Source organism: Lissotriton helveticus, chromosome 1_1 (genome assembly GCF_964261635.1).
Source record: "Lissotriton helveticus chromosome 1_1, aLisHel1.1, whole genome shotgun sequence".
NCBI classification, from domain to species: Eukaryota; Metazoa; Chordata; class Amphibia; order Caudata; family Salamandridae; genus Lissotriton; species Lissotriton helveticus.
The window spans coordinates 926,399,898-926,417,902 of NC_136057.1; the positions used below are offsets into that span (position 1 = coordinate 926,399,898).

The 18,005-nt window shown below is 46.8% G+C and overlaps 1 protein-coding gene across 10 annotated transcripts in view; it reads right to left on the bottom strand.

Moving 5' to 3' along the window:
* The window catches only part of SAXO6 (stabilizer of axonemal microtubules 6), a 541,049-nt gene that overhangs the window by 109,716 nt on the left and 413,328 nt on the right, over nt 1–18,005 (bottom strand). For all 10 annotated transcript variants that reach the window (XM_078676490.1, XM_078676481.1, XM_078676550.1 and 7 more), the window contains one exon: nt 15,925–16,171. In XM_078676490.1, coding sequence (XP_078532616.1) covers nt 15,925–16,171 — 247 coding nt within the window. The remainder of the gene's footprint in view (nt 1–15,924; nt 16,172–18,005) is intronic.

The following is an 18,005-nucleotide window of genomic DNA, read 5'->3' on the forward strand; positions in this document are numbered from 1 at the left end:
CACCACGCTGTGTATTAGTCTGCGGTGCGTGGCTGTCAGCACGTGTGGGGGCGCCCCTTCCTTGGCCACGAAAGGAGCGAAAGGCATCCGTTTGCTGGCGTGGGGCCGAAAGGCCCAAGGACTTGGCCGTAGCCCTGGAGTCCTTAAAACGCTCAAGCGCATGGTCTGCCTTGTCGCCAAAGAGGTGACGGCCATCAAACGGCATGTCCAGCAGGGTGGCCTGGACATCAGCCGAAAAGTTGGCTGTCCTCAACCAGGCGTGGCGTCGAACCGCCACCGTCGTTGCCATCGCTCCGCCCAGTGAGTCCGTGCTATCCAGCCCACACCGGATGGAATAGCGCGCCGCATCTCGACCCTCCGCAAGGGCTTGGGCGAGTTTAGTCCGGGCCTCCTCCGGACATTGTGGCAGCACGTCCGCGATCGTGTCCCACAGAGTGTGGGTGTAGTGGCTCAAGAGGCAAGCGGTATTGACTGACCGCAGTCCCAAACTCAGGGACGAGAACACCTTCTTACCGAATTGTTCATACTCTTGGACTCCCGATCGGGCGGATCCCTTGGGAATGTGGTCTGGGAAGTAGAAGCCTGGATAACCAGGCTCTCGGGGGTGGGGTGGGTGGACAAGAAGCAAGGGTCACCCGGAGCCGGGCGGTAGCGTCTGGCCACGTTCCTATCTACAGGCTGACCTGTAGCGGGCTTGGACCAAGTGCCCAAAAGAACGTCACACCAAGGCCTCATTAAACGGCAACAGAGGCTCAGTCAAGCTTGCCTGTGGTTTAAGGACCTCAGTGAGGAGGTTAGTCCTCACGGTTGTGACGGGGAGCTCTAGGCCCAATGCCTTGGCCGCCCGCATCAAAACTACACTGTAGGCGGCCCCCTCCTCGGTAGCCACGGTTGGAGGGGAGACAAAACCAGTGTCTGGCGAAGTGTCCAGTCCACTGGCATCCCCAAGCTCATAAGTCCAGTCCTGTTGAGACTGGCACTCCTGTGCCAGAGGGTCCACAGACTCCTCCCAATCTCCTGGCGTCGGTGAGGTCGTGAGGTCGACCGGCGACGACCCAGATCTGGAACCGGATCCAGTGGGAGCCTGCGGCGCCAGGGCCGAAGCACCTGGCGGCGTCGGAGCCGAAGCACCTGACCTGCTAGGCCCCCCGGACCGCTGGGCCCGAAGGCGCCACGGAGCCCGGCGGAGGAGGGAGAGACCTCATGGCTATGAGGTATCCCTCGAGCTCCTCTGGCGTCGCATCGTGCCCGGGGACCGGAAGGTATGGGGCAGGGTGCGACGCCCGTGACTCTGACGGAGCCGCGTGGGTGGTGTCACCCGAATCCCCGGCCGCGTTGCGCGAGCGTCGGGGTGGGTCGGAAGAACGATGACGCCTTTCCCACCTCTCATGCCTCTTACCTGAGGACCGGGATCCTGAAGACCTATGCCGACTCTCGGAGCTACGAGGGCTCCGACCCCGCGACCGGACCCTCGACCTCCTGTGGGACCGGGACCTTGAACGGCGCGGGTCCGACTGCCGGAGCTCAAGCCGCTTGCGGGACCGCTCCCGCCTAGCCTTAGACGTCGGAGTCCGGCAGTCGGAGCAGTTTCAGTCGTCGTGGTCGAGGCCTAGACACTGAAGACACCGGCGATGGGGGTCGGTAACCAACATCAGTTGGCTACACTTGGAGCAGGGTTTGAACCCGGGCATCCCTACCGGCACCGTAGGAGTCTTAGTGACTCGAGAAAAACAGATCAAAAGATCAAAAGAGTTTAGTCAAAAAGTGACTAAGGGGTAGAGCTTTTCCGGATCTGCGCTAGCTGGTGCGGAAAAAAGAAGAACTGTCGTCAGCGCGCGAGGGCGGCGTCTAAGTACTCCGGCGACGTCATTCCGGCGCTAACGACGCCGACGACGGACGCGGAGCCGCGGACGACGCCTACCGACGCGCAGGGGTATTGCTACGCAAAAGTTTCCGGATCCAGTCTGACGCCTGGGGATATTCTAAGGTAAGGAATCTATCACTAACGTGTCTCTTTCAGATGCCTTCTTCTGGGTCGTGTCGAGAGTAGCACCCAGGAAAGTTATACGCTGTGAAGGCTGGAGGACAGACTTGTCCCGATTGAGTGAGCCCCAAGCGATCGAAAAACTGTAGACAAGCGTCAGAAGACCTGGACGCGCCTTCTAGAGATGGTGCTTTGACCAGCCAGTCGTCCAGATATGCAAAAACCTGATGGTGTTGTTGCCTGAGATATGCGGCTACTGGAGATAGGCATTTTGTAAAAATGTGTGGTGCCGATTTGAGTCCGAACGGTAGGTCACAGAATTGGAAGTTTCTGCCCGCTACTGCAAACCTCAAAAATTTCTTGTGATTCCGGTGGATAGGGATGTGAAAATAGGCATACTGAAGATCCAGAGATACCATGTAGTCCTTCGCATTGAGAAGTTGTAGTACTTCCTGGATAGTAACAATACGAAACGACTGCTTTTTTAAAGAATTTGTTGAGGTTTCTCAGGTCTAAGATCGGTTTCCATTTTTTCTCCTTTTTGCGTACTAGATAAAAACAGGAGTAAAATCCCTTCCCCTGTTGACAAAAAGAAACCCTTTCTATAGCTCCCTTCTGGAGCATAAATGAAAGCATAGGTCGGGGAGGGGCTTGGGGAGAAATTTGAGCGAACATGACCGAATTAAACTAATTGCAGAACCCAACGGTCCGTTGTTATTTGTTTCCAATTTGTTAGGAAATGGAAAATTCTTCCTCCAACTGTTGACTTAGTATAGGATGACTGTTGTTGCTGACGCTGCTGGTATTGTGGTCGATACTGTTGACCAGAAGAGTAGGAAGATCGGTTTTGGTAATCACCTCTTGTAGAGGATTGCCCTCTTCCTCTTGAGCCACGAAAAGGCGGATTCTTGAATTGTAGGGAACCCACAGCTCTGGCCGTGTCTTCATGGTATGTTATGTTATGTTATGTTAAATCTGCTTGTATAGCGCATGGCTACCCCAGCAATGGGGCGTCCCAGCGCTGCGGACCTACCTAAGAACAGAGCAGCACAACAGATGAAATGAAGTTAAATGGAAGAGAACAGCCAAGTTTTAATTTGTTTACGGAACAGCAAGTGGTTAGAAGTGGCCCGAGCCCCGAAGGGAATCGAGTTCCACAACTTCGGCGCCAAATACCTAAAAGAGCGACCACCAGCTCTGCACCTGCAGATCTTAATCATGCGTGCCAGGGCTAGATCAGCCGATCGAAGGGCACGCGTGGGGACATAGAAGGAGCAGAGTCCCTGCAGGGTTTGGGGGCCAGTGCTGTACAAGATTTTATGGGTTAGACATAGGCTCTTAAACTGGATGCGTTGTTTAACCGGTAACCAGTGTAACCGGTGAAGAATAGGCGAGATATGGCATTTTTTTGGCAGTGAAAATAGAATACGGGCTGCGGCATTCTGGGCTCTCTGCAACCTGTTTATCACCGTCAGACTAGAACCCAACATGAGAACATTGCAATAGTCTAGATGGGATAGGACTAAAGCCTGGATTATAATCTGACGGATACAGGGCTAAAAAAATCCGAGAATGGGTTTCAGAGAGCGTAGGCGACCATAACAAGTGTAACCATGTGTAATCTGAAAAGAAGCTGGTCATCGTAGGGCATGTCCAAAATTTTTGTTTGCACTTCCAGTCGGAATGAAGTTGCGTTCAACCAACCCTGGCGTCGTAATATGGCTGCGCCAGCCAGTTGGCGAAATTCAGTAGAGGCGATATCCATCGTACAATCTATTATCTCGGATGCAGAATGTTCGCCTTCAAGCAAGATCTTTTTTGCTTCTTCTTTCGACTCATCTGGCAAGGCCACAAGATAAGGAGCAATGTCTGCCCACAACTGTCTGTTATAAACGCCCTAACAGTGCCAAGGAATTGGATGCACGCACTGTTAAAGCCGACATTGATGAGAAACGCTTTCCAATGTTATAAAGCTTTTGACCTTTCTTGTCCGGAGGGGCGGCTAGTGGGGCAGAAGGATTCTTTGATTTTCGTTGAGCAGCCTGCGTGATGACAGAGTCTGGTTTGGGATGTCCTGTCAGGCAAGCTGGAGCAGTATCTGGAGCTCGGTATTTCTTATCCAGACGAGGCAATACTGGTGGCACCGAGGAAGGGTTATGTATTATTTTCACACCTTGATCCCATATGTATTCTATAATGGGTGCAGATCTGACCGATTTCTTAAAAGGCCCCTTAAAATCGTATAGGAAGCAATCTTGCTGGTGCGACGTCATAGGTATTTGGAAACGTTGTGCCGCTCTTTCCACTATGTTGTGAAATCCTCCAATGTCTTCAGGAGGGGAGTCAGCTTGCGTAGGCACGGGAGAAGCAGGACAGGGTATGACATAGTGGTCCCACTCATCATGAGTAGACTGGGAAACATGAAGTTCCCCTTCTTCATGTGGATCCTCCTCCTCATCGTCTGTGGAAGGCGGAGGTGGTGGAATGACAGGCCCCGGCTGTAGACTCAAGGGTGGAAGCTGTGGTCTTGGCAGTGGAGATACAGCTGGAAGTGGAGACTTGGCAGAAGTAGGGAATCTCTGCTTATAGTCCGTAATGAGGAACTGTAGGTCGGAAACCAAAGATGCTGGTAAGCAAACCATGGGAGGCGGAGGCGGATGGTATTCTTCTGGATAAACATTCTGATCCTCCTGATCTTAGTCCTCATAATCCGAACTGTCTTGACACTTCACTTTAAGTTCAAATGGGCTTGTCGCTGTTTGAAACATACTGCCCTCATCAGAATCCTCTTCGTCCAAGAGGTGAGCTGGAGGCAATGTCTGGACCTTACTAGGAGAAGTCATGGGCGGCGTCAACGTACATTTCGTTATTTTGAGAAGGATGTATGTACTTTTCAGATTGGGATCCGTCGTTGTCGATGAGCTCGTCGACGGAGTAGTCGTCGACAGTGAAGCGCGGACGGGCATCATGGTCGATGGAGTTCCCGTAGATGGAGCCGTCGTCGACGATGCTGTCGTCGCCGATGGAGATCTCGTCGACGGTGATGTCGTCATCGACGGAGCTTTCATCGACGATCGAGTGGATGGCGACGGGACAGTCTTCGTTGTCGAGGCCGTAGTCGACACTGTCATCGGCGATCATAGCGTCGACGGTTGCTTGGACGTCGACGATGACTTCTTTATCTTTATCGTCGACGAGATAGACCTACCGGCCATTGACGATGGAGTCGTCGATGTAGATAGTGAAGAAGAGGCGACAGAAGTGGAAACAGTTGTCGTCGACGAGGTCACATACAAGGCCGTAGACGTAGATTTTCTCGTCGTTGGAAGTCACCTTCGACGAGGCCATCGTCGACGGAGTGGAACAAGGCTTCTTAAAGGTGTGAACAATCTCGTGATGAGAAACCTTTGGTGGTAGAGCCTTGGGATGTACCTCTGAAGACTTTTTATGTGTCTTCTACCGAGGTGGCTGCGACGAATAGCCTGGAGAAGCCACCCTTGGTCTTTTTTTTAGAGGACATGGAGGATATAGAAGAGCCCTCACTCTCCTCAGAAGACTCTAGTTGGTCTTTGTCTTTAAGCCTCTGCAGCCAAATCAAGAGGCGCCCTCCCGATCTTTGAGGGTCTTTGAAGAAAAGGTATGACATACCTTGCAGTCCTTTGAAGAGTGATCCGGGTAAAGGCAGTAGAGACAATCTTTGTGCTGGTCATCCACATGAATCCTCTTTTTACCACAGGAACCACAGGGTCTAAGAAGGCCTTTCTTAGGTGTATCTGCCTTGAAGAACTTCACTCAGAAGATGGAAATATGTGAGAAGAAACACTTGAAATCAAGAAATTAAGAAAACTGAGCAGAGCTCAGAGGAGACTCCCTTAGCACGACGTGCGGTAGAAAATCAGAGGGACTAGATCTCCTTCCAGGAAGGTTCTAAAGGGTGGTGATAGCTGAGTGGGTCTTCTCTAGAGTTTGGTCCTTTTTACAAAAGGACATGGATATGTTACTAATGTGAGGCCTTTGGCCTATTACTCTATATGTCTAATGGGACAATACTTTATTTATGTACCGGGGACTCCCATCCCGACGACAGGGAATGATTAAGGCATGTGAATCTATGAAAGATACCCTAATACTGGATAATATCTGTGCCCCACTCTTGCCGTCAAGGTGGCCGTAACACCGGAAATTGACACTAGAATGGTCACGTTCCTTCAGAAATATATTCGGGATCGACAGATCATGGAAGTCCTGTCAGGAGAAATTACTTGGACATCATTGGGTCACTTACAAAAATTTTGGAACCGGCGGAGGAGGCCAAGACTTCTGGTTATGCGATTTCCTCAGAGTCCATATCAGGATGGGCGCAGCGCGCAGTCATTTTGCTAGGAAATGTGCCCTATCAGCCGAGCAGCGCAGCTCCTTGCTAATTAAGGTGAACCCCAAGTTGGGAGATTTGGCCACAATAGAGGCAAGGACTGTGGTGCAGGGAGAGCTTTTTTGGGGTGCTTTTAAAAAAGAGTTAGGCAAATTTGTTGCCACCTTTACTTCCCTCGATGAGGTGCAGGTCTGCATTAAGAACATTTTCTACTCTCAAATTTTTGTGGGGGCCAGCCATGGTAGAGGACGCTGGGCTGGCTGTTTCTACACACATGGCCCTCCCTGAACTTAGGCTTCTTCAAAGGACAGAATCAGACCCACTACGGGGATTTCTTCCCCACCAGGACAGGGTACAGAGGCCGTAACCACAGAGGCGCCTCCAGGGAACAATTCTAGGCGTCCAGGCGTCCCAAGCATTCTTTAGAGTTAACAGTGGGAGGTCCTTCGGCTCTTTTCTTGCACAACTGGAAGGTTCTTACTGGCGACGCTTCAGTTCTGCAAACCATACAAGGTTTCCAAATAGAGTTTTATGGTTCCCTCTGTTCAGGTCTCGCATCCACGGCCACTGATTTTCTCAAAAACACAAAGAGCCGTGAAAGACCTGCTCTGGAAAGTGGCTATTTCCCCTACTTCTCCTCACCAGGGTGGTTTTCTCAGCAACATTTTAATTGAGAAATGAAACAAGGGCCAGATGCCTGTGATCAACCTCAGAGAATTTGACGGATGGCTAGTGTATTCGCCACTTCAAGATGGAAGGTATACACCTTCTGTATGATCTACTGAGTCCAGATAACTGGATGGCGCATTTAGATCTCAAAGGTGCTTCCATAAAAGCCCTCATATTTTTCCTGCACCGCAGATTCCTCCAATTCAAATGGCGAGATCAGGTTTACGAGTTCAAGACACTCAAGGCTCTCCTTCTGGTGTTTCATCAAGGTACTGAAGCCAGTTATAGACAATCTCAGGGCTCAAGGTTATCGTATGATAATCTTTCTGATGGATCAATATCCAATTACCTTGTCCCAACAATTGCAGACAAAAATTCATCTACTGGAGAGCTTGGAGTTCGTAATTGAGAAGAAGTCGCTGATGACCCCTCCAAGCAGACCACCTTTTCGGGTTTTATGGACAACTCTGAGAAGAGGACCCTAATTCTCCCATCTCAGAATATTTCAAAAATCCGATGGGAGCTGCGGAAGAGATTGTCCAGACACACAACAATTTTATTTGAACATGGCCAACTTGAACAAGCCGGAAGGCAATCGGGTGAGCCAATATGTAGGCAGGGATTGGAAGGCTCTTATGCGCAAGACAGGTTCCGATGTGGTGTTCTCAATGAAGGATTGTTTCTCACCGGAGGCCCTAGTGGAGGAGAACTATGCCGCCCTCTGTAGGAAAATCACCTTGACTCTTGACTCTCTTGCGCCTCAGAAGCACCTTCGGAGCAGGGGGAGACCCTCTGCCCCTTGGTTTAGTGAGGATCTGAAAAATTTGAAAATCAAGTGTAAACGGGCTGAGAGGAGATGGAGGCGTGGCTATTTAGATGAGAACAAGAGGTCATAGAGAATAAAAATAACAGAATACAGGAAGGTCATTAACAGGTCGACAGCTGACTATTTTGCTACCCAGATTCTCAAGGCTTCAAACAGCTCACGTAGTATTTTTAATATTCTTAACAGCCTGACCAATCCAGACTGTTGTAAAAATTAGTTTCTTCCTTCTCAAGTACTCTGTGATGACCGTGCCAGCTTTTTTCATAATAAAGTTAACAACATTATTAAGGAGCTGGAGGTGGTATCTCATCCTCCTGAGGGGGCGAACGCTTTACCACCTGCCACGGAAGATACTGGCACTGTGGTAGCAAGTGTCATTATGGAGGGGGCTGCTTTTGATTCTCTCTCTGAGTTTCCACCCTTGGAGACTGAGGATTTTTGTAGAGTAGTGGATAGTATTGTTTCGGGTTTTCCCCTGGATCCGTTGCCTTGTAAGATCTGGAAGAAATTTGGGGCAGAGCTGTTTCCCTCGCTCCGTTTGATTTGTAACCAGTCCCTCACTAGTGGAGTGGTGCCGTTTCAGTGGAAGCAGGCATTGGTGACACCCCTGTTTAAGAAGCCTTCCCTTGATCCAGAGTGTCTTACAAATTTCAGACCTATATCCCTCCTTCCTTTTCCTGCCAAAATAGTAGAACGGGTGGTGAGTGGCACACTGTCCACATACTTAGAACAAGCTAAGCTTCTGGAGGAGGAGCAGTTTGGGTTTCGGCTGGCGCACGGCACCGAGACGGCCCTGGTGACCGTGATGGACGAGCTTCGGGGGCGGGCACACATGGGTCAGGCAGCGGTTCTTATTCTGCTTGACCTGTCTGGCGCCTTCGATACGGTTAACCACAAAATCTTACTGAGACGGCTGAGAGAGGTGGGAGTGACGGGGTGTGCCCCTAGGTGGTTCCACTCTTTCTTATCAGTTAGGCAGCAGGCAGTGTCTCTCTCCCCCTATCAATTCGCCTCTACCTGTGTCTCACATGGCGTGCCACAGGGCTCGGCCATTAGCCCTATTCTTTTTAATAGTTATATGAGACCCCTGTTGGCGGTCATCAAGCGTTATAACATCAAGATCGTTAATTACGCGGATAACACGCAATTAATTCTCTCCCTCGAGGGAGCGCAGTCAACTACTTTAGAGGGGTTTCATAGCTGCCTGCGAGACATGTCACAGTGGTTGAGGGAAAATTCACTACAATTTAATGTAGCTAAAACAGAGGTGCTTTACTGCGCCACGGGAAGGATCCCCTCTGTGCTGCCCAGCGACTTCTGGCCTCCAGAGTCCCCCAACCTGTTAAGACAGTTCGCAACTTGGCTGTGACATTTGATTGCAATCTTACCCTAGAGGCGCATGTCACGAAAGTGGTGGGCTGTTGCTTGGCCATCATTCGCTCTCTTAGGAAGATCTTTCCTTTGCTACCTCCCCTGGCGCGCTCCTTGATAGCATGGAGTACCATACTTAGTCGAGTTGACTACTGTAATGCCCTGCTCCTTGAATCTCCAAAATACTTACTGGACAGGATGCAAAGGCTGCAATCAACCGCAGCTAAGTTGGTACTAGGCTGGTCGAGACGGTCCTCCGCTTCTGTGGCCCTGGCGGAGTTGCATTGGCTCCCTGTGAAACAAGGAATCAAGTTTAAATCACTTTGCCTAGTCTTTAAGGCCTTGCATGGAAGGGGTCCTACCTCCTTTCAACGCAAATTTGAGTGGTACGTACCTCTTCAAACTTTGGGTTCATCTGGGGCTAAACTGTTAAAAATCCCCCAATTTAAAAAAGTCAGAGCAGGGGGTAGATCATTTGGGATCGCTGCTGCAAAGCTCTGGAACACCTTACCTTTTGAGCTGAGACAAATCAGTGATCTCCTGCCATTTAGAAGGAATCTTAAAACATGGCTATTCCCTAAGACTTAGGGGTTAGCTATAGTAAGGTCCTGTGGAGGTTGCCAGACTGAGTTATGAGCGCCAAGATGCCTGTCAGATGATAGTGCGCTTTAGAAATGCAATAAATAAATAAATAAAATAATTACAACAGATCACAAGGGTGGTAGGTCTTCTCTCTTCCTTGATTCGAGCGATCTTTCCGGGCCCAATACACTAAAGGGCCCTGCAGCAGGTCAAATCCTTGCACCTCTGCAAGGACCTCCATTATTCGGAACAAGTCCCGCTGACGGAACTAGTCAATTATGAAATGAGATGGTGGCTGGCACACATGAAGGAACGGGCGGGTAATTTTTGGCTCAGATCCAGATCTGATTATCGTATCCGATGCCAGCGAATCCAGATGCGGTGCTCGCTGCGGGGATTTGAATGCAGGTGGAAAGTGGTCTGCTGAAGAGCAGTCACTACACATAAATTGTCTGGAGCTCACGGGCAGCTCCTTTGCAGTCCAGTATTGGATCAAAGACAATATAACTTGCTGTGTTCTTCTCAAGATGCATAATTGGTCGGCAGTCCGCTTTATCAATCATCTGGGGCCTCCAAATCGAATCTCCTGGCAGACTTAGCCAAGGAGACTTTTTGCGTAGCCAGCAATGTGTTAATGACGGCAGAGTATCTTCTGGGTGCACCCAACAGGATGGCGAATTGGTGCTCAAGAGAATGGTCAGACTTGAGCCTGTGGCAATTAAAGGTTGGAACAACGCTGGGGCCTATTCACGGTAGACCTGTTTGCATCCAGGCTGGAGCACAATGTGGCCAGATACTTCAGCTGGAAGCCAGACCTGCTAGCGGCAGCAACAGACATTTACCTTCAGGACTGGTCAACGGGAAAGGGGTTATGTGTTTCTCCCCTTCCTGATGATCATGTGCCTCTCGGCGCAGCTACAACGTCAACAGGCGTCCATGTTTTTGGTCACGCCATATGGGAGATCTCAAGTATGGCTTCTGGTTCTTCTAGAACTTTTAGAGGATTCTCCAATCCTTCTACCCCACGCTCTCGATCTCCTCCGGGATCCTTTGGGCAATTGTCACCCCCTCACGCTGCAACAGAGAATGCCTCTAATGGCAAAGCGGATTACAGGGAACACTTTCAACGGAAGCTGAGAATAGGTTGGCCACCACATGGGCAAGGGGCACCAAGAAGAGATACACATCGGCATGGTCCACATGGGTTTGCTGGTGTCTGCAACAGAGTGTAGATCCTTTGAAGTGTGATGTTGTCCCAGTGATGACATTCTTGGCCGCCTTAGGATCTTGGGGCTTGACATAGCGCACAATCAATTCGTATTGATTTGCTATTTCAGCTGGCCACATACTGATCCAAGGTGTGAATATAGGCAAACAGCCTCTGGTGTGTAATTTGATGAGGGGGAACTGTCTGGATCTTCTCACAGAACCATAATACTCAGCATTGTGGCATATCAATAAGGTGCTCCACCTTTTTAAGTCTTGGCAGTGTAATGATTTTTTGTCACTGAAGGAATTGTCTACAAAATTGGCCATGCTGCTATGCTTAATGTCTTGTTGCAGGGTTTCCAGTGTGAGAGTGCTCGATATTACCGGGCAGGTTTTTACCCCTCGGGGTGTTGCCTTCAACATTTCGCGAGAACAAAATCCAACGCGCGAGTGATATCTTACCCGGCATTGGATAAATCCCCCAAGATGTGTGTGATTAAATGTTTAAAGGCTTATGAGAGTATGACAGAGGAGCTCCGTCCCCCAGGAATATGACAATTTTTAATAGCACTGAAGATACCTTTCAAAGCCGTCTCTTCTCCCACCATTGCCCGGTGGATCTGTTGGGTCATGCAGGAGGTGGGTATTGATGTGTTGCATTTCGGAGCTCACTCCGTAAGAGGGGCAATGGCCTCCTAAGCCTTTACTCTACGGGCTCGACTAGAGGATGTTCATTATTCGGCTGATTGGTCTTCGGACTCTATATTCAAATGGTTTTACTTTAAACAAGTGATTTAAATCTGGCATCTCTGGTGGTTGACAAACTTTCAACAAGCATAATCCTCGCCTCCGGTCCGGACATAGAATCAAAAAATTCCTAGTAATTATAACATAAAGTTTCAATTCCATTAAGGAGACGGAGGTGAGGATTATTCCTGCCCAGGTTTCTACAAACTTCTCACCTCGCTGGATTATTATTTTTCCTGAGGCGATGACTGCTAATCATGGTCTATGGTACGAGTAATCATAAGGTCTAAGTATGACGTGTTCCTTCAGGATTAGACCTTTGGAGATTTATTTGGCTTGGGCTTAAATTGACCAAATGCAATGTTGGAAGTTATGACGAGGTTCTTTAGTAACCAGGATATACGAGTGACAGTTGATTTTTTTTTGGAGGTTCGGAGTCATCTAAAGGGGGTACATTTCCGTACTGGAGCATCCTAGGTCGCACTCAAGAAAGAAGAGGTTGGTCAGGATGCAGTCGATAATATAGACATGACCTGTGTTGTGATTGGTTGAACTTATTTTGTAGTCCTTTCTCAGAGTTTCATGGAAAATGTAGTTTAAAGTTGAACATTGCTATAATAAATACAAAAATAAAGTTTTGAGCATTATCCTAGCCTCCTTGTCCTTATTAAAATTGAAACTTTCTGTTACTATTGCTAGGAAATTTTTCCTTCTCACACAAGATACTGCAAAATGAATTTTGCATAATTTCATTTTATTTTCAAGAAATTTCAGAATTGTGCGCGCCCCCTATTGTGGACCTGACATACAAACATTGGGAGCTGTTTTCAGACACATCATTACTGCATCAATTAGAGGGCCATTCCATATAGATTCATGAAAGGGAGTTTTAAAATGTTTGACCAAGCAGTCTGAACTCTTCTAAAAATGACCAGGATAAGCGACAATGACATGCAATATACGTATGTGGTGTGATCTTACATGTTGGATTTGCCCATTGCATCAGAAATGAAAAACGCACACCATCATTAACTACCTGTAAGAAATCATCTTTAATGCCTTTCAGAAGGTCTCCTGCACATTTTTCCATTAAGTCCCAAATGGGTCCTATCATATTTTGCTAAAAGAGCTGATGCACATACTGCCTTTATGTTATAAGTGGTGTATCCAATAAAGCTCTGCTTTTATGAGGAAGTGTAAATGATGTAGCATGGAAAGTAATGATTCTAAAACTCATAGACTTTGATAGTCACTTGTGGATGATTTTTTTAATGTATTTCTATTACAGCAGCAAAATGTAAATTTTTCTGTGAATTTTCCGGGATTGAAACATTTTACCCCTGTTGAGGAAGTGTCTCAAGCTGAAAATGTCAGGCGGGCGACTGGTTTGAGCCAAAAAATATCTTTCGTGAAACAGTCTGTCCGCTTGTTGGCCTGATGCTTGAGTTTTGAATGGAAGGATTGCCCTCACATTCAATTCTCACACAAGATACTACAAAATTAATTTTGTATAATTTTCAGGAAAGGTCATAATTTTGCACATGCCTGTTGTGGCCCTGCCATACAAACATATGGAGCGCCTTAAAAGTTATGCATTATTCACGAGTCTTCATAAATTTACAAAAGCCTGTCAATTTTACTAGTGTGAAAGTTTTCACCTCCTTGAAGGACTGGCTCAAGCAGAAAACCTCAAGCAGGAGACTGTTTTGAGCAGAAAAAGTAATGCGGGAAATAGTCCCTACTCAAATTAGTCTGCTTGCTGGCATGATGCTTTACTTTTGAATAGAGTGGTACAAAAGGGGGTGGTGATGGACGGAGCATTTGAACCAATCAAACACTCACACCCAGTCAACAGATCTGGGTTTAATCCATCACCGTTCTTTAGCCCACTCTGCCACCCCAGTTTAGACATGGCCATATGCAAATCAGTCTGAACCTGTAGTCTGACCTTGTGCCTCATGGGAACAGTCCAGCCCGAACTGCCAAGCCATGCCTTCCCTTGACCGGAAACAAGCTTCCGAGGACCGGTTTCTGGCATTTCACCCGTCTTCAGACCGGCTTGCTTGAATCCAGTGGCAAAGTGATCAAGGGACTCACGTCTGAGCATACCCTGCCAACTTATGGCGAACAAAGTGGTACAAAAGGGGGTGGTGATGGACGGAGCATCTGAACCAATCAAGCACTCACACCCAGTCAACAGATCTGGGTTTAATCCATCACCGTTCTTTAGCCCACTCTGCCACCCCAGTTCAGACATGGCCATATGCAAATCAGTCTGACCCTGTGCCTCATGGGAACAGTCCAGCCCGAACTGCCAAGCCATGCCTCCCCTGGACCGGAAACAACTTCCGAGGACCGGTTTCTGGCATTTCAGCCGTCTTCAGCCCGGCTTGCTTGAATCCAGTGGCAAAGTGAGCAAGGGACTCACGTCTGAGCATACCCTGACACCTTTTGGCGAACAAAGCGGTACAAAAGGGGATGGTGATGGACGGAGCATCTGAACCAATCAAACACTCACACCCAGTCAACAGATCTGGGTTTAATCCATCACCGTTCTTTAGCCCACTCTGCCACCCAATTTCAGCCGTCTTCAGCCCGGACATGAGGCACAGGGTCAGACTGATTTGCATATGGCCATGTCTGAACTGGGGTGGCAGAGTGGGCTAAAGAACGGTGATACATTAAACCCAGATCTGTTGACTGGGTGTGAGTGTTTGATTGGTTCAGATGCTCCGTCCGTCACCACCCCCTTTTTGTATTACTTTTGAATAGAAGCATTGCCCTCATTTTCAAATGTCACACAAGAGACCGCAAAATACATTTTGCATAGTTTAGCTACATTTTTAAGAAATTTCAGAATTTTGCACACCCCTGTTTTGAATATGCTGCACAAACATCAGGTGCTGCTTCAAAGCTATGAATTAGTCATGCTAATAATGCAGCTTTTGTCAACACTGAGGTCTAGAAAAATACTCAAGCAACATTACGTACTCCTGGAACCACAGGGACGTGGGCATTAGTAGAGCTTTAGCATTGTAGAATGCCAAAGATCATTGGTGGCATCATCTTGGAATCTATGAATGGTAGGTTTTGTTCTGCAACCACATCCATGTCACAGGAGGCCTAAAATATTATCATTTTCACAAGTAAAAATTACCACCTGGAAAAGTTCAGAATAGTTCTAAAGCACGTCACTTTAATCATAGCGAGACAATCTGTAAAATTTCTACAAACATTTTCTCCGCAAATTTACCGTAAGCTGACTTGCTCTATAAACACTGGCAGCTGTATGTTGTACTTGTCTCAGCAATTTTACCATTTGCAGTACTCCTCAATATAGAACATTACTGCACAGAAAAAAACACTGTTTTCTGCAAAGTATATAATTTTTAGTACTATGTAGTTTTTTTCTAATAAGCATATAGGTGACATAAACTGTTGCACATCTTACAATTTTCATGCAAATGTTTGAAGTCGTAACATTTTGCAATTTTTGTGAAGATTGTCACAGAATTTTGTGAAGGTTGTATAATAAAAATGCAACTTTGCAAGGCTCCTATATGAGCAGCCCCAATAGAATGCGGGCTTTAAAAAGTACTGCAAATAAATAAAGATAAAGAAAGAAAAACATAGATATTGCTATCCTCGTTGTTACGTGCTGTGAGTTTCTGGCACCTGCATACTATGACAGGACACTGGCTTTGAGCAATGACATCCAGCTGGTAGGCTGCACATTGTTTATGGCACTGTATTTGCTGTATAGGTTCTTAGGAATTAAACGGCACCATACGGAGCAGGTCCAACTTCCTTGTACTTACAAGTGCTCAGGAAACTGGCAGGTATGACCAAATCTTGGTTTTGATAAAATATGTGAAATAGTACTACAATGATAAGGGCTGTGTAAATGGGTTCCTCCTGCATGTACAGAGGAGCTGTCCAAATTAGAGGCTCTCCTTCAATTAACTATCCTCTTTGCCAATGTGTTACCATACTTATGTTGTTTATATTATAGTTCGGCCTCCTGTTTCCGTGGGCGCCTGAGGGCGTATGAGAACAATTTCAGTCAAAACGAGCAAATAAGAAAGGTAGAGCAATATATAAAGACACATATACAACCAAAAATACAAATAAATACATACATTATTAAGTCAGAGAAGATCTTACCATTATGTTGAAATTCTGGGTCTCTGAGAGTTCCTTGAATTCGACAGGACTGGCTCCGGTATGGTGAATTAGAAACAACTGGAGATTTTTGCAAAGGAATAGTGTTCCAATGTTCCTGGTGTGCTTTAACAGGCAAAGATATTTTTTCACAAACACCCAGTTTTGGCCACTGATCTACCCTCAAAGGTATAGGATCGACAGTTCTCATTCCAGCCGCACTTGGTGAAAACATTAACACATCTTCATCCTAAAAATATCAAAAAAGCATTAAGTAGGGAAATAAAATACATCGAAAACCCAGTGTGGTACACTACAGTGATATTTATTCAGTAAAAGAGTATGATAGCAAAAACTACACTCAAGCATACACTATCTTATGCTTGAGTGCGGTTTTTGGACACTTGCTATATCTGTCTCATCAGGATTCTTCAAAGTGTTAGAGAGAGAGAGAGAACATAAACTAGAGTTGAGATGTGGAAGATGAGCTGATATGTTAGTCCTTAAATGGTCGCTTTAAGTAGTAACAAATATATCTTTCAAACTAGATTAAATGCAATAGAACGTGCTTGGTGTGTGTGAAAATGTAATGTGAAAGTACTAGTTAGTACAATATGTAGTTGATGTTTACACACACACATTATATGTTTCCAATTTAGAAACACAGTGTGACAAAGTGATCTCCAAGCTCCAATGGCTGCAACTTTGTCATTGGATCAGGAACCCTACCAGTGTTTGATGATGCTATGCTCCTTGGTGCTATTCATGATGACCTGTTCAACCCACTTTAATTAAGATGAAGAAAATTATACTGGGGTATCAGTGCCTGAAGTGTCAAAGGATGTGAGGAACAGGTACAGGTACATGAGAGTGCTGGAATCTGATGGCAGCAAGATAGTGAAAGGCTGGATGACAGCGGCATACCAGCAAGATACTTAGTAATGGGGCTGTGGTGTGAAGAGAAGAGCTGTGGGAAGAGAGTGCAGAGGAGAAGAACTCACCCACAGAGCCTACCCTATGGCCTGACAAGAAGATTGTCCCTCAAAAGAAGTATTCTGGGAGGGCTTAGACTTATCTGTTGCAGATTTTCTAAAGGCATTGTGATATTAGACATAGATTTAGAGGGGGCAATAATTACATGGGAGGGAGGAAGGGATAAGGATAATGATTTATCAGGAAAAACAGAATATAATAGCATCAATGACACACAAAGAGTAAAGCTGAAAAGGGTTATACATTATGACTTCTACATTATGAGGTAGAAAAGTACAAGTTACTTACCTTCAGTAATTTAATATCTGGTAGAGACACAGTCTATCCAGAGAGTCCTTAACTTTTGAACTCTACCCAGGCGCCTGTCTGGATCCGGAATGTTTTTCAGCAGTACCTCTGTGTGCCGGGGGAAAGAGTTGTACGGCTTTATGATGACGTCTCCGGATATGACTTCAATGGAGCCAAGTCCTATACTGCGTGCGGATATCAGGTTCTTTTGTGAAAACATCTGCGCCACAACTCAGAGCCACTCTAGAAACTGGCTGTGGAAACAGTGTGCCCAAGAACGATCAAAATCTTTTTAAAACACTAATTACAAACAACATGAAATGGTACGCCGATACCATCCAAATGGTTTACGGTAAAAACCCACATTAATTAACAATGCTTAGGCTATGAGAAACCCTGCACCCTGAAGCAGAACTATTCTTATAAAGGGAACACCATCCACTCTGCAGACCACTCACCAATGAAAGTGAGAGGCATGAACAAACAAGTACAAGACCCATGAACACCAATAAAATGTTTGGTGAGTCACGAATCCGTGGGATAGTGACTACCAGTATACAAACCAGAATTGATACAGGGTATAATCCTTTGTCGCATGGGGCTTTCGCAGAGGGAGGAGGATGGGCACAGAATTAAGGAATATGCAGCTAGACTGTGTCTCCACCAGATATTACATCTAGCCACAGATTCCTTAATTTTTTTATTAAACACCATAGCTATACCCACCGTAGGAGAGTCTGCCAATTAATCCTACGACAGATTTCAAAGAGAACCAGTCGATCAAAACCAACAATCGACTAAAT